The sequence below is a fragment of the Carettochelys insculpta genome, chromosome 1 (assembly GCF_033958435.1).
Source record: "Carettochelys insculpta isolate YL-2023 chromosome 1, ASM3395843v1, whole genome shotgun sequence".
Classification (NCBI taxonomy): Eukaryota; Metazoa; Chordata; order Testudines; family Carettochelyidae; genus Carettochelys; species Carettochelys insculpta.
This window is the reverse complement of record NC_134137.1, coordinates 289,784,408-289,807,811: the sequence shown is the minus strand read 5'-3', so window position 1 is coordinate 289,807,811 and position 23,404 is coordinate 289,784,408. Positions and strand designations below refer to the sequence as shown.

Genomic DNA, 23,404 nt, shown 5'->3' with positions numbered 1-23,404 from the left:
GGAGAAAGCTGAAGCTTTGGACTCTAGAGGCTCCAAACCAAACTATGTGGCTGTGAGAAGGAGAAGGGGAGGTGGTCACCCCACCATATTTTTAATCTCTTCAGTTGGAGGCACAGGGTGATCCAGGGACTCATATGTGGACCAATAGACTCTGCTTTCAAATTTCTAATGCTCCAGGGATATAGAATGAAGGCACACTCCCCTCCCTCCCCCGATGCAAAATTCATAGGAACAAACACACACAGAACAATACCTCTCTGACATTCACACGCCTCAGATGGGAGTTTTAAATGGAGTAGAATTAGTAATGTACACAGTAGCCCTGGAGATTATTCTATCAGGTCTTCTTTTTGGGCAGGATATCCGTTTAGATGTAATAAGAACTTTACTAAAAAACAAATTGTATATGAACATTTTTTTATTTCTTGTTAAAAATATGCCTGCCTTCTTTTCCATCCCAACAGGCGCTTCTTACATCTGCTGAGACTTCAGTATTACAACTGATCCAGCTCACTGGATGTTTTGACATTGCCAATGGTGTTTCAGCCTGATTTGGATGGGCAGCTTCACTTCTGGTATTCAGTGGCAGCCTTCAGTAGCACTGACATGAATCATGTCAGCAGTGGCAGGGGATCCAATGGTCACAGCTCTGGTGAAGCCCTGTCATGCAGAGTGCTCCTGGGGAAGGAATCCCAAAACTTCCAAACTCCCAGGCGAGCAGGCTTCCCAACCTGCCAACTTCTATTCTTGTATTGTGGGACCCTAGCTGCTTGGGGAATCCATCTCAGCCTTAAGCATCCTCTAAACCCTGAGACTTGAGACTCCCAAATAGGCTGGGGCTCATAGGACTTCCACATTGCCTTGTGCAGTTCTGGGAGCCTAGATCCTGAAAACCTTATCATGTGCTACGGCTACTAGCAATGCCGTGCTCCTGACTGCAGCAACAGGGAGCTTGGAAACCCTGCAATCCCTGAGTCAAGCCAGGGTTTTAGGGCTTTCCGGCTTCCCACTGAGCGAGCTAGGAGCTGAGTCACAGTTAAAGTTGAAACTTAGCCCCTGCTCTTCTTCAGGGAGCCTGGAAACCCTGGAGTCCCTATACTCAGGCCAGGCCACATGGTTGCCCAGGAACCACGGACCCTTGAAGCCCACTGTTCCCAATCTAGTGTTCTCCTAGGCAGAACCTTATCCATGATATGACAAAAATTCATCATTCATCAAATCCAAAGTGTTTTTGTGAACTATTCAGGTCCTAGAAGCCAGCGTTCTTTGACTGAACGATTCCCGACTAGTCTACTCAAGCTAGATTTTAGCAATCTTTTGAACTGACAGCTCTTTAAGTGTGTTACTTTCCAAAAGCAAAACAAAACAAACAAAAAATCCCAAATCAAAATGAAAATGGAGGTGGGGAAACTGTTGAAGGAAGGAAAGAGAAGGACCTGGTTTGGATGAGAGGGCAAAGCTAAAAGGATAGGACATGAAGAGAGCGGGAAAAGGGAGATAATTGAAAGTTCAGTCAAGGCTTAAATTAGGACTCAGTTGTAGGAGGCCTTATCTGAATCATAAATTCTGTGCCTTCAAAATTTGTCAGCTATTGATTTGCATCTGCAGTAATCCCGTGTTGGGGGGAGTCACAGACACTCAATAAGAGATATGACAGGATTATTGTGCTAATATTTGATTGTCCTCAGACTCATTTTTAGTTAGTTTTTAAAAATGAAGATATTTATACTAGCATCAAAGCTAAACAAAAAGGGATAAAATATAAAAAGCTAAATTTTGGGTTGATTTACATCTTGTTGCAATTTCAGCGAAGTCAAAGTGATTGCATGGGTTGTAAATCAGAGCTGATTGTGGTCCAGGGCATTTGAAACAGCTGCTTTACACACAGAAATAACCACAGAAACATGTCAAGCCATGGGAATAGCAGCATAATATGTATGTGACCAGTGTTACACATACATCTTCTTAGAGTGGAAGGGTCTGAAATAAAATGTTACCAACTGAGATTCTAACTCCTTGTGGACTGACTCGGGAGTGAAGATGGGCTATGGCTTAGCTTACCTTGGGTGGGGGGGAGAGAGAGCTTTTCTGATCAAATAGATAAACTCTTATCAGATTCATGCCAACATATTTTATTGTCTAGCTAAGTTTTAGTTTTCCTATTTGCTACTTACCACGGACTTTCGAATACTAACACGTGGCTTTGGGATTGGTTTGGTGGGTTTATTTTCAAAGCTTTCTGGGAGGGTTGAAGAATGGCCCCCTTTTCGTGCCTGTAGTGCGAGCTGGTAGGCCACCTCAAATGCTTGTCCAAGTGTTAAAATGATTTCATAGGCTAAATTCTGGAATAACAAAACATTCAAAAATAGAGTTAGGATAAACTGCCATTTATAAATAGTCATTAAGGACAATCCTATCTAGTGCCATGGGGTAGACTTTTCCATGCCTGTACTATCCAGCTCAGTGCTACCCTATAAATAAACAATGTAAATACACTGAAGATGTCTTGATAGGTCTTTTCCACGTTCAGCAGCTGTGATTCAGTGTATACCTGTCAAAGGGCAACCCAAGTGTGAGTTGCCATAGGGAAAGACATTATTCAATTATTGTACACAATTTTTCAATTGCTAAACATTTAAAGGTGATTAGATTAGATGGATATGGCCTGCGAACCAGATTACTAATGCATAGATTGATGTTCTTGTATTTCTTCTGTGTAGTTCCATTTTGTGCTCCGGCACGATAATTCATATTATTTTAGTGACAGATCACAGAACTCAGCCAGCAGAAGGGGAGGGTGAGATATATTACCCAGCTCTGCTTCTAGCCTGCTCTTCTGACATGCCCTTCTTGAAAATCTGCAGTCTGAGTCATTACTTCCCCTCTCTTGGGTCTCAGATCACACTGTGCTGCACTAGAACAGAACAGCAAAGGGAACTCAACTTCAGTGAGAATTTCCAGAAGATCTAAAGGAAAATGTTCCAAGGACACCCTTCGCTTCACTGGGCTGCAAGCAGAAAATATAGTAGCAGGCCAGTGAGCAACAAGCTCAGGCTTTGTCTCCTGCAGGAATTGGCCAAAGGGCACTTGGGTGCTCAATTTGTTAATTTGGAATTAGAATACCAGAAAATTCTAAAAGGTTACTGTGCTTTGTTATATGTTGGAACCAAAGACGACGGATTATTTGAGAATAAGATCACTGGGTGACAGTGTAACTAGAATAACAGGAGCGCTCATTCATAGACTACATACAAAATGTAGGTTAGGATATTTATTGAAATTGGTGCATGCTGAAAAAGATGTGAAACGTGGGAATTTGGACCTAAGGGTGCATCTACTCAGCAGCCTTATTTTGAAATAAGCTATTCCGGAACAGCTATTCCAAAAGATCTTATTTTGAAAGAATGCTGCTACACACAGAAATGCATTTTGAAATAGCACTTACCTATTTCAAAATACAGTGTCTACATACACAGAACCTACTTAAAAAAAAAGCCACTGGGTGATTATCACTTATCTCGAAATAGGCGATGTTCCCTAGCTTAACAGTGCCTATTGCAACCTATTTTGACCTATTTCAAAACAGGTGTTATGTCTCATGAAATTAGGCTTACCAATTTCAAAATAAGTCATCCTCTATTTCAAATTTATTTCAAAATATCGGTTGCATCCTCCAGATTCTAGGTTAGTTATTTTGAAATAACTTTGCTGGATACACATACCCTGACAGATTAGTGTGAACCTTTCCTTTGATTTTGAGTTCCACTCCCCATGGGAACTTTGAGTTTCAGATATGCACAAAACCCAAATCTCAAAGTGAAATTTAAAGGAAATCACCATGCTTCATTCAGTTTCAGGTTGAAACCATGCTCAGTCAGTCACACATGACTTTTCTGCAAAGCCATATATTTGCACAAACACTTTGAAAAGGTTAGCCATGGGTATGTTTCTAGTTTCCACTAACAATGAACCCACATGAGATTTGCTAAATACAGAATCTGCCCTTCACTAGTTAGGCCTTATAATTTTATCCTATTGCCTTGTTTCAAGCCATAAGCTAAATCCCCATTGTTGTCATGAAGATATTTTCTCTTGTGCTATTGTTACACCCACTTTAGGAACAGAGTACCAAATTCAGACCCTGTGGAAGCAGGTGCACCTCCAGTGATTTCAGTGGAATTGCATCTGCTAACAAAGGGGACTAATTATTCCATCAGTTGTACAGGTACAACTCCCACTGCCTTAAGTGGCAGTTGCATCTATGCAAATAGAGACATTAATTGGATTCCAGATTTGCATTTGACTCTGTATAAAATCTTCTTCTGGTGCATCCAAGGTTGGTCATTGTCCAGTGATAGACTAGATAGAAAAAAATTACTTTTTAACATGTCTACCCAAATGTGATCAGCTGCTGTCAAGGTCCTTGAGTACACTGTGCCTGCTGAGACCCTTTTCCAGTCTGTTGAATGAACTCTTTTCTAGAGGCAGGCCCACGTGTTTCCTTCTGTTTGGGATGGGATCTCACAATCCAAACACTTTCTGACTAGGGCTCTGGGTTATACTCCCTAGCAACCAATCATTCTGTGCCAGCACACGTTTGCAGCAATAGAGAAATAACTTCTTTAAAACAAAGCAGAATTTATTGTGCCAAAATGTGCACAGAGTCTTAAGAGGGGGATTTAAAATAACAGAGAGACTTACGTGCATGTTTCCTTACCTAATGTGAATCTCCATTAGCTGCAGCTCAGGAAGATTTGTCTTATCCCACATCTCTAAGATGGGAGAACAAGCCTACGCTTCCTTCCCAATGTTCGTCCTGCTTGTGACTGAGTTCTTCCACCATGCCATTTTTTCACGTATCTGTCCAGGCCCAGTTCTTCCAGTACACTCTCCCTCCCCTTCCCTTTGCTAGGATCTTTGGGGCCTTCGGACTCCATTGTTCCTAGGCTTAGCCTTGGGCAGAGCAAAGACATTCCAAACCGGCAGGAGCTATCTAGGTAACTTCTCCTCCTGGTGGAGGGCCCCGATATAGGTCTCTTACTTGCTTTGAAAGAGTGACCCTGTAGCTGTCTTATATCTTAGTACTCGCAGCAGTTCCTGCCTCCAGCTGACCCCAAGCTCCAATCTGTCTTAACTCTTTGCATTCAAGTAGGCAGCAACCAGAGAAACCAACTCATCCATAGCACTCAGAAGACAGAGCAGGTATTTTCTCAGTTCATTGTAGTTACTATGATCAAATCCATCACCACAAGCTGCTCAAGGATTCATACCTATGGTACTGAAATCACCTGCTTAAACCAAAAAGAGTAAGGGCCAACTACTTTACTTAGGGAAACCCAGTCAGAACTGGTCAGTTCAGCAGATGCAATTTGATAGAAGATTCACATATTTTAAGGCCTACAGGAACCAATCATTAAGAAGGACAAATGCAAAGCACTCCATTTAGGAAGGAACAATCAGCTTCATACATACAGAATGGGAAGTGACTGTTTAAGAAGGAGTACTGTGGAAGGGGATTTAGGGGTTATAGTGGACCACAAGTTAAATATGAGTCAACAGTGTGATGCTGTTACAAAAAAAGCAAACAAGATTCTGGGATGCATTAAGAGGAGTGCTGTGAGCAAGACATGAGAAGTCATTCTTCCGCTCTATTCAGCACTGACTAGACCTCAATTGGAGTATGGGGTCCAGTTCTGGGCACCACATTTCAAGAAAGATGTGGAGAAATTGGAGAAAGTCCAGAGAAGAGCAACAAAAATGATTAAAGATCTAGAGAACATGAGCTATGAGGGAAGACTGAAAGAACTGGGCTTATTTAGTTTAGAAAAGAAAAGACTTAGAGGGGACATGATAGCAGTTTTCAAGTACCTAAAAGAGGACAAGGAGCAATGGGCTTAAACTGCAGCAATGGAAGTTTAGATTAGACATTAGGAAAAACTTCCTGTCAGGGTGGTTAAACACTGGAATAAATTACCTAGGGAGGTTGTGGAATTTCTGGAGATTTTTAAGAGCAGGTTAGATAGACACCTATTGGGGATGGTCTAGACGGTGCTTGGTCCTGCCAAGAGGACTGGGAACTGGACTTGATGACCTCTTGAGGTCCCTTCCAGTTCTAGTGTTCTATGATTATGGCAATCTAGTGTGAATCCATCTGAACGTAGGCCACGGAGTTGAGAAACCCATCGACCATATTTGCCATCAATGCAGAGAATGACACATTGTGTGCTTCCCAATGGTATGCCTATGCAAATGTCATAAGATTAAGACTGTAGAGACACATCTTGCACAGCTGTAGGAACATGAGAGTGCACTGTTCCCTAAGATTAACTGTAGTGAAGTTATATACTGATAAGGAACACACTGACAAGGCTAGGTAGAAAAATGGCCCTGAAAAGAGCATACTGAGTCCAGCAATGCACTTTATAGCATGGCACAAAAGGTCATGAGGACAGAGTTTGCACTGGCAACATGGGAATTGCCATGCAGCAACAGAACAAAGGTCCAGCTAGTCTGGGACCCTGCCTCCCACTGGTAATAAAAAGTAGTTCAGGAGATGCTGAAATTTATTTTCCTCTTCAGCACATTTTATAATTGGACAACAGCCATGCCCAGAACCTGAATAATCCACAGAGGAGCTTGACGTGCAGGCTAAGTCTATGCTACCAAGAGTTGTCAAAAAAACCCGGAGTTTGACACCCAAAATTCAACACAACAGAAACCACCAGAGGGTGTTCTTATTTGCTGTCTCTGTTGACAGATCACGTCCAGACTGGGAGTCCCATCATCAAGCGTGTGAGCAATGCAGTGTGAGTATGTACCCCACCATCCACTGCTGTGGAATGACAAAGCTGATCCCCATGAATCTTGGGATTTTCCCTGAGCTCGTAGTGTTATGGGTAGCTCTGAGCTCTCCTTGCTGAGGAATGTCAAAGCAGCCTAGCAGTCTCTCCCCTCCCGTCCCCCAACCAGACCAGTCTGCTTGCCACCATGTTGCTAGCACAGGGAGGGCAGAACAGGAGCCGTCCATTATTTCCCGAACAGAGCAGCACACTCGGCTGTCAGATACTTCCCTGAACTTTGAAAGGGGAGGGGCGCATGCTTGCAGGGCAGCAGAGGTCAAAACACTCAGTACAGCTGTCAGGATGGGCATTGTGGGATACTGATGGAAGCCAGTTCTGTGAAGAAAACAAAGAGAAGTGTTTACTCTGGCTCCTTCGTCACAGTAAAAGGAAGGGAAAAGAAAAAAAAATTCCATGCGGTGGAAGATTTTGTTGCTGAAACAGGGCGTTTTCCTGGACAAAAGTTGCACTGCAATGCGTATGAGCTTGTTTGTCGCCAAAAGGTGACAAACCTTGATAGTGCAGAAATGCTCACAGTAGTCACATGTAAACATAGTTGTGCCTGATAATATGTCCAGATATAACCTAGTAGAGGGGAAGGACCATATTTTGTTAAAGAATATCATGGCTGTAAATGGGAAAGGAATGCTACATTGTCTATTAAGTAAGCACCTTGAAATAAGGCAAGGATGCAATGGAATTGAGAGTCTGCAGGTGTCTGGTTATTTTTAAAACAGGGAGAGCCAACTGCAGAAAAATACTATATACTAGTTTTGGGGAGTTCTCATTTGCATATTCAATACTGGAACGCAATGCTGTACTGAAGTTGACCAATCTGGGTGCCTTACATGTGCTACACCTGAGTAGGAGCATGGAAATGCCACAAGGGTTCATTGCGGAGTTTCCATTGGACCTTCTTTGGGGGTGTTTGCAGGAGACACAACTTTGTTCACAGTGGAATAACCAGGAGGCTCAGGACTGAAAAATCAGTGGATCCCCTGATATCTGTGGAGGACTTCTGCTCCCACAGACCCCTTCAGGCTCCCTGAAAGGAATGCAGAGCTGTTGGACCCATGGGCTGCTTGGAACTCCTGCAACAGCTGGTGGCCCAATCTTTGTCTGAGGATGGGTGAGAAGGAAAGTAAGTTAATGCTGCCACGGTATGTCCTGGAAGAGGTGGATTCTCTCGTTTTGTTTTTTTTTAAATTCAAGTTGTAACACATACATGCCTCAGCATGCCAGCCTGGCCCAAGAATCTCCTGTCACATGCAGCCTAAATGTTCTATTACTATCTTATATTTGGTTCATTACATTATGTGCTTTATAATGTGTGAACATTTCAGAGGTTTGCATATGGCACTGCATACATTACTGCTGTAGCTTCACTGTGCTTTTAGGAGGGTATATTAAAGCTACTAAGATATTTAAGCCAATCATACATATGCCATTTAGTTTTTATAGATTTTTTTCATTAATAGTGACTTGCAATGAATTTATTAAAAATAAAGGATTTTGCCCTCTCCCCCTTTTTTTCCTTCAAAGGAGGACCTGAACATTTTCTGCTGCTTCGTAAGTATTTCCCACCCCCTGCTTTTTTTTGTTTTTCCTTAAAGCTCAGGATTGTCAAATCTGGTCTTCGTTGGTGTGGTGAAATGCTGCCTGGTTTTACTAGATAAACTTTTCTGGGGTAGGATATGTCTCTCTATAAGCTTATTGTGAGCTAATGCGTCTTAGAAAGGTGGGAGCAGGTTAATAAAGCCGTCGAACGTCTCAAATACAGGACTTAAAATAAGTGTTAGCAAAGCCCAACAAAAGTACAGTGGAGTTTAACACAACCTACTAAAAATCCCTTCCCTGCTCAATTGCTAAGTTTCAGATTCTTGTCTCTTGCGACTTCATAATTTCCCTAGTTCAGTCACAATAGAGTATTCAAGGACAGACAAGCTGAGAATTTGTAATGTAAAGGCAATCAGGGAATTTATAAAATTTTTTTTCAGGCTGCCTTTATTCATCATAATAAAACAATAAAATGGAACAAGCCTAGTTTTTTTTTCCTTTTGAAGGTCACCTATAACATTTTTAATGCTTTTCCATGTGATGTGGAGATATATATGTATATATAGGTCCCAATTCTCTAACCCAGCCTAAGAGTGTTCAGTGCAAGTCTTGAGACATGCAAAAGAAGGAAAATGTGGTTTTATGTTGTGGGGGCTCTGGTTTGGTCTGGCATGAATCAGAGCAGCCCAAAGGCTGTTCTGTTCTGCTTGCTGCTTTCTATTTCTAGGTGCTATGGACCAGCTGATCAAAGGGCCTGCGCCCTGGAGTGAACTGAAGTTTGGCATACGATCTGCCATGGCAGATTTTTACCATTGGAGAACTCCTTTCTATGGGAGGAAATGTTTCCATGGCAAGTGAAACCATGTTTATGGCTGCTTTGTGCTACAGGAGAGTGCAAAGCAGCCATAGGGTAGGTCTACACAGCAAAGTTATTTTGAAAGAACTATGCTAGTGTCTACATGATGCAACCACTATCTCAAAATAAATTTGAAATAGCAGCCACCTTATGTCAGAATTGGAAAACCTCATTTTACGAGGAATAGCACTTATTTTGAAATAGGTTCTGTTAAGATAGGGCTGCATCTACACGGCTTCTTCCTTTCGGGGCAAACGTGGCTGATTGAAAATGTGAATGAGGTGTCGACTGGCATATTCAGTGCCCAATTTGCATAATGTCGGCCACTCACCATTCCAGAAGTGCTGTTTTCAAAATGTAAAACAGCCATGTAGATGGGGTTCCTTCCTTTTTTTCAGGAAGAAGGGTGATTTTGAAAGCAGGACTTCCTTTTGAAGGTACCCCGTTACATGGCTGTTTTGCATTTTGAAAACAGCACTTCTGGAATGGCAAGTGGCCGTCACTATGCAAAGGAGGTGCTGAATATGCAGATCGATGCCTCATTTCCAGATTCAATAGGCCGTGTTTGCATGTCCTTTCTGAAAGGGAGGGGCAGTTTAGACACAGCCACAGGGAACAGAGTCAATTTCGAAATAAGCCGTAGTGCATCCAATGGCTCTCTTTCGAAATAGGCTTTATGGCTGTGCCTGCACTAGCAAGTTTTTCAGAAAATCTGTCCCTTTTTGGAAGAACATGTGGAGTGTCTACACACAAAGGCTGTGGCTACACGAGCAACTGACATTGAAATGGCTTATCCCTATCCGTTATTTCGAAATAAGTGGCAGGGAAGCGACTGCACACGAAATACATAACGATGTTGCGAGCCGCAACATTGAAAAGACTCGCAGTCATTTTGAAATGGAGCGGCTACACAGCCACAGCTTAATTTCGAAATAACAGCGCAGGAAATGGGAAGGGCAGGGTCAAATGGCCGACAAGCCCTTCCTGGAGCATGGGCGAGTCAACCCCTTAAAGAGCTCCTCCCAAACACATTCCCTGTGCACATGCTGAGGACCCTGGCTGCTTGCAGCATGCGACCTCCAGCACAGCACTCGGGAGAACCTTGGTTAGCCACCACACCACTGCCTGCCATGGACCCACAGTACTTCACTGATGGGGACACCTTGGACATCACGGCCAGCTTGACGGCCATCCTGACAGCATGCCATATGAGGCTACGTGCTGCCTGACACATGGCCAACCCTGTGCAGGCTTCCCCCTACGGTGCATCCAGAGCACCCCCTGTTCCAGCCCCGCTGTCGCCTCTGGCAGTACCCCACCAGTGGGGAATGGTGGGACAACATCATCCTCGGAGAGTGGGATGACGACCAGTGGGTCCGCAACTTCCGGATGACTCAGGCCACTTTCATGGAGCTGTGCCATTGGCTGGCACCAGCACTTTGCCACCAGGACACCCGCATGTGGCCCACGCTCCCCCTGGAGAAAGGAGTGGCCATCGCTCAGTGGAAGCTGGCCACCCTGGACAGCAACCGCTTGGTCAGCCACCGATTTGGGAGAGGGAAGGCCACCATCGGGGTTGTCCTCCTTGAGGTAAGGCACCTGGGGCCACGCACACATGGTTGGGTCCTGGGGAGGGGGGTCCCAAAGTGTGGGGCCCTGGGGAGTGAGGTCCCTGGGAGGGGGGTCCCAGGGAGGGGGTGCCCCATATGCTACCACACACTCACAGGCGCCTGTGCCCTCTACCCTACAGGTTGTCACCACCATCAACAGGATCCTTCTGTGCCACCTGATCCACCTTGGGGATGTGGACACTGTGCTATGGCTGTCTTCTAACACCTGGGATTCCCCAGCTGCATCGGTGCATTGGACAGCACCCACATTGCCATCCAGGCCCCACCACACAGCTGGGGACTGTACATCAACTGCAAGGGCTACCACTCCGTCATCCTCCAGGCCCTCGTGGATGCCTGAGGATGTTTCATGGACATCTGTGTGGGCTGGCTGGGCAGGGCCCATGATGCCTGCGTTCTGCGGAACTCGTGGCTTGGCCGCAGGATGGCAGAGGGCACCTACATCCCCGCCGGGAGCTGCTGGTGGGGGACATGACCGTGCCCCTCTGCATCGTCACCGATGCTGCCTACCCACTCCAGGCCTGGCTAATGCACTCCTACATGGGACACACCAATGAGAGCCAGGACCTCTTCAATGCCCTCCTCAACCACACCAGGAACAACGTGGAGCGGGCATTAGGCCATCTGAAGGCGTGTTTCAGGTGCCTCCTGATGCGCCTGGAGGTAGACCTGCCCAGAGTGCCCGTGGTCGTGGGCACCTGCTGTGCACTGCACAACCTCGTGGAGGGCAAGCAGGAGCACTTTGTGGCACACTGGGCAGCTGAGGCCGTGCCACACTATGAGCAGCCAGGTGCGGTCCCGTGTCGCCAGGTGCACTGGGACAGGGTGCTCATGCAGGAGGCCCTCCAGGAGACCTTTGCCCGGGGGCCCCCATGACTTGACCCAGCTCACTCCATGCAATGCCCCACCAGCACCACCCTTGCCATCCCCACCCAAGGCAGGACACATACACTGTTAAATAAATTCAACTGCTATGTTTGGAACATAAAGAACGTGTGACTATTTATGGCGGGGGGTGGCAAGGAGAACTATTTACATGGGGGGCAGGGGTGAACTATATACATGGGGAGGTTGGGGGGGGCCTCAATCCTCCGTTGGAGTGGCTAGTTGGGAGCCACGATGGCCCCTGGAGCCGTGACTGCCCTGGGTCCGGAGACCACAGTGGGGCCGCGATGGGGAAGGTGGAACAGGAAGGTAGGGCTGGACTGGGGTGTCTAGGGGCTCGGACTCATGGGGAGGAGACGGAGGAGCCACGGACACGCAGGGCTCACCTGGCCACAGCCAGCGCGCCAGCTCCTGCTGCTCGGTCAGGGTCATGTCGGCTGGGAGCAGAGCTGCAAGGGCCGGGGAGGTGGAAGGGGCGCAGGAAGGGGCTGAGGAACAGGGAGGAGGTGAGGAAGAGCAGGGTGGCGGGGAAGAGGGGGAGGCTGGAGCAGAGGCGGGTGGCAGGGAAGAGGAGTGTACCAGGTAGGAAGGGGAGGCTGGGGCAGAGGGGGGTGCTGCAGGAAAGACCATCCATGGGGCGGGCGGCTGGGCCAGGCAGTTGGCGATGGCCTGGGTCAGGGTGTCAAGATACCCGGCCACCCGGTCACAGGCTGCCCACTCCATGGAGAGCCATTCCCGCAGCAAGTGGTTCTGCTCTCGCCATGCAGCCATGTGGGCTGCCGGCAGATCATCTGACTGGCTGCGGCGGCGGCCCCTCCCACCATGGCGCCTGGTTCGAGGAGGCTTTGCCCCCTTGCTCTCCTCTGCTGCTGCAGGGCTCCTGGGCACGTCCAGGGGGCTGGGGTGGCTGGCAGATGCTAAGGCTGTGAAGACATAAGGCAAGAGGGTGATCTCCTGTCAGTCATGAGCCTGGGCACTGTGGGCCAGTGGCCTTGTCCCCACTGCCATCCCACCCTGCTTGTGGTGAGGGGCTCTGGGGCGGCCCATCTTCTGTGGAGTCCATCAATGAGGGCCTGTTGGAGTGGCTGCCCCAGCCCTCCTGGGCTTCTGACCCTCATAGCAGCCCATGGCCCCATGCGGGCCCCCGTCCCGGCAACGATGATGGCCATCCTCAGGTCCCTGGCCCGTGGCCGTGTGCCCAGGCCCATATCAGCTGTGTCGGGGGCCGCCCCCTCCCCTGCATGACCAGGGCACCCCAAGCATGGTCCTACCTGAAGGTTCCTCGGGTGGTTCAGGGGAGGCCTGGGTGGAGGTAGCCTGGCTAGGGCCCTCAGAGGGCTCGGCCATGCACAGCCATCCCTCGCTTCCACTGTCGCTGTTGCCGGTGCCAGCAGGTACTTTGGGGCCTGCTGTAGGGGGGAGACATTGAGGGTCCTGGCTGGGGCTCCTCATCCCACCTCTCTGGTTCTGCCGTGTCCAGGGTCTCCTCAAGTGGTGCAGCCTCCCTGGGTCCCAGCAGCTGGTGGAGCTCCCTGAAGTAGGGGCAGGTGGCCAATGCTGCCCCTGACTGCCTGGCTGAGTCCCTTGGTCAGGCATAGCTCTTCCGCAGCTCCTCCACTTTGGAGCAGATCTGGTCGGGGATCTGGAGTGGGTGGCCCCTTGCGGTGAGGTTGCTGGCGAGGCAGGCGAAGGCGTCTGCATTCCTTTTCTGCCCCTCCTTCCTGAGCAGGATGTCCTCCTCCCTCCAGACAGCCAGCAGGTCCTGGACTTCAGCTTCCAGCCAGAGGGGCCCCTCCTCTTTGGGGGCTGCCCAGAGCCCTGGAAGCCCCGCCGCCCAGACCCCTTGTCTCCATGGGTATCCTGGGGGTCTTGGCTGCTGGCCATCGGTCCAGCCATGGTGGGGTGTCACTTTCTAGGGGTGCTAGGGAGTGTCGTCTGGCCATCTCGTGCTCCTACCTCTGCCAGCACACTCCAGCTTCCTGCATGGGGTTTCTGTGTCCCTGCTGCTTTAAGGCACCTGCAGCTGACAGCCAAAGAGCTCTGGCTGCTGGTGGGAGGGGCCGGCTCTGTGGAGGACTTTTCATTTTGAAACGGCAAGCAGGGAGTAGCTACACACGTTTAATTTTGAAATTAACATTGAAAGGAGGCGTTGTTCCCAAAACGGGAGTGGAACAACCATTTCAAAATGGTATCGGAGGGGTAGCCGTGTTAGTGAACGCCTTTTAATTTCAAAATGAATTTCAAAATGAGCAATTGCTGTGTAGCCGCTCTCCTGCTCATTTCAAAATTGCCCCTCATTTCAAAATAATTTTCTAAATGAGCTGCTAGTGTGGCCACAGCCAAAATGTGCTGTTTTGATCTGAAATCCAAAGAATGCGGCTCTTCTTCTGAAAGCCCTCTTCCACTCACAGATCAGGAAGAACACCTCCTTTCAAAAAAAGCACGTGTAGCACCCCCCCCCCCTTTTTTTTTCTTCAAAGGAGCAGTTCTCCTGGCACCAGATTTTACAATCCACGGGCCATTCTTTTGAAAGAGCGGGGGCTGTGTGGATGCTGTCTATAGAAAGATCAGATCGATCTTTCGGTTTGCTTTTTTGTGCATGCGTGGACAAACTGTCAAAAGAAGATCTTCTGGAACAGATCTTTTGAAGCATCACTGTAGTGTAGATGTGGACTGTCTGTGTAGATGCTGCATTTCAAAATGGCTAAATGCTACTTCAGAATGCAGTTTTGTGTGTAGCAGCCTTATTTCGAAATAAGCTATTCTGGAATAGCTTATTTTGGAATAAGGCTGCAGTGTAGACATACCTTGTATTGTATTGGTCAATCAGGTCCTAGCTTGGTACAATATTCTCAAGGCCTGATATTTTGGATATTTTCATAAAAAAACATTAATCTGTGAGCATGCTAAATAGCACATAATCATCCCATATTACTAAATATGAACAAATCCCATAGTTTACCTCTCCTTACATTAAATTTGATTTCTTCTCCCCAGAAAAATGTGAAATGAGAGGAAGTATTTTTTACAAGTTAAAAAAGGAGCTAATTTTATTATTTTAAGTTGCCCAAATATATTGCTAGGAACAAAATAAATGCAAATGCACGTTTTTCTACTGATACAATTGGATTTGCTGGAAAGAACTATTGTAATGTGTTGAATATAAGACCAACTCTTGCAGTTATTTATAAATGTGGTATATAGCCCAGGACTCTATTGTTTCTATGAACAAAAATCTGCTTGCCATATCAAGCTACCATAGGAACAAGCACCGTACTTTAAATAGAAAATGTGATCTCAATCTACTGTATGTTTATGTTGTACTCATTTAGCTATTTCTGATGGAGCTTGTGGTTGCACCAAAAATGTTACATCCCGAGCAACAAAAATAAAAATAAAACAGAGAGAATATTTGAACAGGCAGCTCCCTGGTGAGAATTACGGTACCAGGAGAATACTATGTTAAAACAGCCAGAAATGAAAGTCTATCTGTATATGTTAAAATAGCCATGATAAGTGCTTACACTATTTAGCAATGCACCCAGCGTAAGGAAGGTAAAAAAGATACGGGAATTATCCTCAATCTCTAGTGTCCAGTTAGAAGGCAGAGAAAAATTGTATTATATCCACTATGCCCGGAACTATATGTGTTTGTGATTAAACCTTATTGGCAAGAGACAGTACACTGTAGATATTATGAGCTTTTTAAAAGATTGGGAAATTAGTAAATGAAATTCACTCAATCAAGGCAGTTCCAGCTGGTTCACTTTTCATTAATTCCAATCTCTTTAATTAATAACACATCATGTTGACCAAGGACTAATATTTTTAAATCTAAATTTAATTTTCTTTCTATTCCCTATTCACATCAAAATCTCATCAGAAAGAAAAATAATCAATACAAATATTTAATGAAAACTAAAATGTCTTCTAAATGTCTGGAACAGTTATTTAAAATTATTAAACCTTTCTATTTACCACCTACCAATACTGCCTGAACAGCAACAGCCAAAGTGGCATGTTCAGACTTGGCTGAATTGTTTCTGATATATCTAACTGATTTATATTCATGGGAAATGTGTTTCAAGAATATACGCACAATATATTCTGATGCTTTTACATGTGTGTGCAATTTTTACAAATAGCTAAATGACACCACAGAAAGATGTAAAGTAATAATGTAATGTGCACTTATTCAGTTGTTTGTTTCCATAGTAAGTAGTAGCTGTAGAAATTATTCCTAGAAACAAGATTTTTGAGACATCAAGGCATATGGGTTTACCCCTGAAAATGAGAATGAAGTGCTTTTATCTGATATTTTGGCTTCTCTCTTGAGAGCTAATATCCATAAGGCCATTTTCAAAGCTTTATACAGTTAAGCTGGAAAAAAAATCCATGCTAAAGCAGAATTTGCAACTGGGCCCAGTCTTGAATTCCTTGTTCACCCATATAGATATGCATAAGAATGGCCATATGGGTCAGACCAAAGATCCATCTAGCTCAGTATCCTGTCTGCTGACAGCATAGGTAGTCACCTACATTGGAATGGACATGTGCAATCACTCAAAGAAAAAGCAGTTAATCTTTCTGTAACTGCTGTTCTTTAAGGTGTATTGCACATGTCCCTTCCATCCCTCCTCCATGTATTTATTGGAGCTGGCTGGAAAGAAGGAACTGAAGATTTGAAGGAACTGAAAGTTTGGGCCCCTTACTTCAGCATGCTAAATATTAGGTTCCAGAGGATGCCATAGCCACTCCAATGCTTACCACTGAGTGACAAATTTCTGGTGACTGTGCTCAGGTCACACACATACTTACTCTGAATGGACACGTGTAACATATCTCAAAGAACAACAGATACAAAAAGTTTAGTATCCATTTTCTCTTATGAGTTTGAAAACAACTTGAGAGGCCACTTGTGGTAGCTAGTTACCATGGTGTCCCGAGGATCTCTTGAGAGGCAGTTCAGTTATCTAGGTACTTTCCTCTTTAAATATAGAATATATTTCATCCAAGTAAATCGATGTGGATCGATGAAAGTGCTGACATTCTTAGGCCTCTTCTTGAAGAAAATTACAAGGCACATCCAAATAACATAAAGAACCCATCTCAAAGCACAAGAGATCAACTTCAAACGCAAGATCTGTTCTTCAGAGAGAATCCAGTCGGTGTGTGAACAAGTATTGGGCTGACCTATATTCTAATATTTAAAAGGCATCTGATTTGGGTGACCTGAAAACCATGTATGATGGATTGAAGAAAGCACTCAGACCAAACACTACCAAAGTCGCCCCACTGAAGCATTTAAATGGACAGGTGACCACAGACAAAAAGCTGCAGATGTCCAGATGGGTGGAACGCTACTCAAGTCTTTATTTCCACGAGTGTACAATACAGCCTGAACTTGACAACCTCACCCCAACTCTTCCAGAAATGTCCGAACTAGATGCAGAGCCTACGGTAGAGGAACTTTCTCAAGCTGTTGATGCTCTCTCCAACGGAAAAGCACCAGGAAATGACAGAATTCCAGCTGAAGTCCTGAAGGCAAACAAGGCTGTGCTCATCCCCTTCCTCTGTGACTTACTCCTAAAATGTTGGAGAGCAGGTGATGTCCCACATGACATGAAGGATGCAAACATCATCACTCTCTATAAAAACAAAGGCGACAAGGGTGACTGCAACAACTACAAAGGCATCTTGTTATTAAGCATCACAGGCAAAGCATTTGCCCATGTCATTCTCTAATGCCTTGAAAAATTCACAGACTGAGTCTACCCAGAAACACAATGTGGCTTCAGGGCTGGCTAGTCAACAATGGACATGATTTTCTCACTTTGACAACTACAGGAAAAATGCAGAGTACAAGGAAAGCCATTATTCATAGCATTTGTGGACTTAACAAAGGTGTTTGACACAGTTAGTAGATCAGAACTATAGAGATTATTAATGAAGATCAGCTGCCCACCAACCCTACTCAAACTCATAACATCCTTTCACAAAAACATGAAAGCAACAATGCAATATGATGGATATATATTGGAACCGTTTGCAATGAAAAGTGGAGTCAAACAAGGGTGTGTTCTTGCCCCTACCCTCTTTGGCATATTCTTCTCAGTTCTACTAAACTGTACATTTCAAAACTCACACAGCGCTGTATTTCTTCACACAAGATTTGATGGCTTTGTCGACAACCTGGCAAGACTCAAGGCCAAAACTAAGGTCAAAAACATCTTCATTAGGGAACTCCTCTTCGCAGATGATGCAGCTCTCATCGCTCATAATGAAGACATGCTACAGTCACTGATGGATTTGCTATCCACAGCTTGCAAGTTGTTTTCCCTTGACATAAGCATGAAGAAAACTATTGTATTCACTCAAGGTATACCTCAGCGACCCAATGTTATTTTGGATAACAGCCCATTACATGTGGTTCAACAATTCTGTTACCTTGGATCTCCTGTCACCACAAACCCATCCATGGATAAAGAACTGGACATCTGAATCAAGAAGACAGCTACGATTTTCGGCAGATTTACAAAGTGAGCATGGAATGATCCTAAGCTGACAGTGACAACAAAGATACTAATCTATTAGGCATGTGGATTGAGTATCCTGTTATAGGATCCTGAGGCATGGACCACCTACTCGAACCAGGAGAAAAAACTGAACAGCTTCCGTCTTCACTGCCTCCACAGAATTATGAATATCAACTGGCAAGATAAATTTCAAATGCAGATGTCCTGTCAAGAACTGGCATACCCAGCCTCATAGCGATCCTCAACAGCAGAAGGTTAGGATGGCTTGGTCATGTGAGAAGAATGGGTGATGAACGTCTTCCCAAAGAAATCCGCTTTGGTGAACTGTCATGTGGGTTGAGAACCAGAAGAAGACCAAAGCTAAGATTCAAGGATACAGGCAAAAACGCCATGAAAAAATTCAACATCAATCCAAAATCCTGGGAATCTACATCATCAGATCAAAATACCTGGCAATGATTGCTACGACAGGGCACGTCATCCTTTGATAGTATATATGCAAGTCACACAAAATAATTTCGTCTTAGAAGGAAAAACTCTCAGACTCAAACATTCGGAAATAGACTGACATGTGGTTATCATAATTGACCATACAAATCCAATATTGGACGGATAAGCCATGAAAGAAGCTGCAGATGAAAAGGGGCCATAGTATTTCATCCAAGTAAATATAAATATTTGATATAAATGTTTTAAAGTAATTGTATATATTAGCAAGGAAAGTTTTATACCCTCAGCTTTTCTATTGTGTAATTAATTGAACTTGCTGTAAAAATCTAACCATATAATTTTTTAACTATTATAAGATCAAGCCCCTTATTTTTGAGCACTGTGGCTGGGTTGACTAAGCCAGAGGTGAGGAATCTCCATCATGATGGCCACATGCAGTTCATCAGGGTTAGCCACTGCCAGACTGCCAGACAGTTTAATTAAGTGTTTGTAGTCATGGAGCCTCACAGCTCCCAGTGGCCACAGATCACCATTTCCAGCCAATGGGAGTGCAGGAAGCGGCATAAGCTGGGTCACCACTTCTTGAAGCTCCCATCAGCCAGGATGATGAACTGTGGCCACTGGGAACTGCAGAGCTCTGTGCCTGTAGATACTCTGGTTAACAAAAACCTCAACAAACCACACGTGATCCGGGCGCTGGAGATTTCCGTCCTTGGTCTAACCTGTTTTTTAAAATATACAGTGACAGGAATTCTACAACCTCCCTTAGCAGCCAGTGCTTACGTATGCTTATAGTTGGAAATTTTTTCCTAATATTTAAACTAACCTAAATCATTCTTGATGAAGCTTGCAGACATTACTTCTTGTCATCCGTTCAATGGACATGGAAAACAATCAATCACTACCCTCTTTAAAAAAGCCCTTCACATATTTGAAGACTTTATCTGGTCTCCCTGGGTTTTCTTTATTTTTTCCCAAGGTTAAACATGCCCAATTTTTTTAACCTACTTTCAAGTGTGGTCCCCAAAATAGAAGACAATTCTCCAGTTGAGGCCTCACCTTTGCCCAGTAGAGTGGGACAGTTACCTCTCTTATTTTACATACATTTCTAATAATATACCTGGCATTCTTTTAGCCTTTTTAGCAGCTGCACCACACGGTTGACACCTCTTCAATTTGTGATTGCCTGCAAAAAGCCATATCCTTTTCAGCACTACTACTATCTAGTCACTCTTTTCCCAATTTATAGCTGTAACTTTGATTTTGCACCCCTATGTTTAGTACTTTGCACTCGCTTTGTTGAGTTTCATGTTGTTGATTTCAGACCAATTCTCCAACTCCAACTCGTCAATTTTTTTTTTAACTCTAATCTTGTACTCCCAAGCACTAGAACCGTCTCTCAGCTTGTGTCATCTTCAGGTATCATAACTAAGGCTACATTCTAGGCACGGGTATTTTTAGTACAAGGCACGGACAGGTCACTGGGTAGTACAAAAATCCACAGTCTGTCACTGCTCTGTGATTTGTACTACATTCCTCTGACTAAATCTTGGGAGGAGCAGTCTGAGGGCATGGCAGGTGTTTGAGGGGAGGGGGTCCAGGGGTCATTGCAGGTGCTCATGGGAGAAGGCCAGTGGGGCATGTGGGTGCCAGCCTGGGATCCCTGATAGTGCTTGGGGGAGGGAGGAACAGGGGACTGCATGTGAGACTGGCAGGTCCCCTACCTAGCTCTACTGGTTGTGAACTGTGACAGGTTGGAGCTACAGGGGCAGGGCCTGCAGGTAGAGGCAGTGTGCAGAGCTCGTAACAGAGACACTACTGGGGAGACCCCCAAAGTAAGAACTACCTAGATCCCCCAAACACTCCGGTACCCAATCCCATCCAGCACTCAAACTCCTGCTGCTGCAGTGTGTGCGTTGGCCTGAGATTGCCCCAACAGTGGCTGATACAGCTGGCTCAGGGACTGCCTGAGCTGCTCAGGTGCTCCCTGGGGGCAACGTCAGCCACTTCAGAAGTCACAGAAGTCCTGGAAATCATGGAATCTGTGACTTCCATGACCTTAATCATGCTCTTCACTCCACAGTCAAAGCTGAACAGTAACAGAGACGTAGCTGGGTTAGTCTGTACTCCAACAAAACAAGGTCCTGCTGCCATCAATACAGCTAATTTATCTCAACATTCTTTAATCGCGTCTATTCCTACTTTTGGCTTTTTTTATTTCCCAATTGTTTTTAAGATTAATAGTGTTAAGTATCTGGTCATCCTTACGCTTTTTAGTAAAGACTGAAGTAAAATAGGCATTAAATACCTTAGCTGTCTCGATGTCATCTACTATTACTTCTCTTTGGCTACGTCTACACGTGCCCCAAACTTCGAAATGGCCATGCAAATGGCCATTTCGAAGTTTACTAATGAAGCGCTGAAATGCATATTCAGCGCTTCATTAGCATGCGGGCGGCAGCGGCGCTTCGAAATTGACGAGCCTTGCTGCCGCGTGGCGCATCCAGACGGGGCTCCTTTTCGAAAGGACGCCACCTTCTTCGAAGTCCCCTTATTCCCCTGAGCTCATGGGAATAAGGGGACTTCGAAGTAGGCGGGGCCCTTTCGAAAAGGAGCCCCGTCTGGACGCGCCGCGCGGCGGCAAGGCTCGTCAATTTCGAAGCACCGCTGCCGCCCGCATGCTAATGAAGCGCTGAATATGCATTTCAGCGCTTCATTAGTAAACTTCGAAATGGCCATTTGCATGGCCATTTCGAAGTTTGGGGCACGTGTAGACACAGCCTTTCTCTGCTAAACAGAGAATGACACTTTCATCTTTCTCTTGCTACTAGTTATAGAACAAAGTCTAGGCTTTTATATTCCTTACTATGTGAAACTCATTTTGTGCCTTAGCATTTCTGATTTTGTCCCACTATGTTCATGCTATTCTTTTGTCTTCATCCTCAGTGATATGTCCTGTTTACACATTTTATAGGACTCCTTTTTTGATTTCAAACTCATTAAAGTATTTCTGATGGAGCCATATTGGTCTCTTACTAGGCTTCCTATCTTTCCTTCACCTTGGGATAGTTTAGTGTTGTGCCCTTAATGTTGTCTCTTTAAGAAACTGCCAGGTCTCCTGAATTCTTTTCTCCCTTAGATTTCCTTCCGATGGCACCTTATCTACCAGTTTTCTAAGTCTGCTTTTTTGAAGACCATTGTCCGTATTCTGCTGCTGTCAGTCCATTTCCACGGAATAATTAAATCTATTATTTCATGATTGCTTTTACCCAAACTGCCTTATACCTTCAGATTTGCAACCCACTCCTTCCTGTTGGTTAGAATCAAATATAAAATGGCTGTCCTGCTGATTTTGCCCTCCAGCTTCTGGAACCGAAAGGTTGTCCTCAATACAATCCAAGAACTTCCTAGACATCCTGTGTTTTGTCAAATTACTTTTGCAAGCAATTCTGTGTAGTCAAAGTCCCGCCCCCCCACTTACCTTACTACCACATTTTGTGTATTGGATCTGTTATTTGTTCAAGAAAGGCCTTATATGCCTAGTCCTCATTTGGTTGTCTGACGCAGACCTCTACCATGATGTCACCCTGGTTTTCCTCTCTAATCTTCAACCCAGAGATTTTCACCTGGTCTGCCTCTCACTGCCTTCTGAATGTCAGAACAAGTGTGCACATTTTTAACATATAATTCAACATTTCCCCCCACTTTTCCTGTCTCTCTTTGACTAACACGCCAAGCTTCTCTATACCAATATTCCAGTCATGCGATTTATCCCACCAAATGTTTGTGATGCCATTAAGTCATAATGGCTGGGTCTACACTAGCTCCCAACTTCGAAGGGAGGATGGTAAGTAGGGTGTTGGGAGATTACTAAGGAAGTGCTGCGGTGCATATGCAGCACTTCATTAAGCTAATTCTCCCGCTTGGCAACTTCGAAGAGGCAAACTTCGAAGTGACAGCTTGTGTGTTGCCGCGGCTAACCCGCAGGTACATCTAAGTGCCCGGGCTACTTTGAAGTCCCTTTACTCCTCAAACTTCTAAGTACCCGTGCGTTAGCCACAGCTACACGCAAGCCGGCACTTTGAAGTTTGCCACTTTGAAGATGCCGCAGGGCAGAATTAGCTCAATGAAGCGCTGCATATGTACTGCAGCACTTCATTGATAATCTCCCGACAACCTACTTACCATGCTCCCTTTGAAGTTGGGAGCTACCATAAACACAGCCAATATATCTTATGGACTAAAACTTTCATTTCTTCCTGTTTGTTCTCCATTTTACTTGTATTTGTGGTAAGACATCTAAGTTGAGCAGACTCCCTGACTGTTACCCCTATGTGTGCTCTTATGTCTCTACTATAATTTTCCATTTCCTGTCTGATATTTAGTGCTCTATTAAGGTCATCTCTTTGTTAAAAAATACATGTGTAGGCATTTATCACTTCCTCTCTTTCCTAGTTCAAAGCCTGCCTTACTAGGCTGGTGAGTCAAGATGGGGAAGAGTATCCTCAAACAGTGATTGGGGAACCCCATGTTCCCCCAGAAGTTTTCTTTCATAGAACAGCATTTCATGGTTGAGGCAGCCAACGTGCTACTGCCAACACCATTTGCTCAATCATGCATTCATTTCTAGGATTCACATTGCTATTGATT

At 45.1% G+C, this 23,404-nt stretch overlaps 1 protein-coding gene across 9 annotated transcripts in view; it reads right to left on the bottom strand.

Moving 5' to 3' along the window:
* The window catches only part of ANKS1B (ankyrin repeat and sterile alpha motif domain containing 1B), a 908,578-nt gene that overhangs the window by 6,878 nt on the left and 878,296 nt on the right, over nucleotides 1-23,404 (bottom strand). For all 9 annotated transcript variants that reach the window (XM_075011319.1, XM_075011325.1, XM_075011335.1 and 6 more), the window contains one exon: nucleotides 2,175-2,342. In XM_075011319.1, coding sequence (XP_074867420.1) covers nucleotides 2,175-2,342 — 168 coding nt within the window. The remainder of the gene's footprint in view (nucleotides 1-2,174; nucleotides 2,343-23,404) is intronic.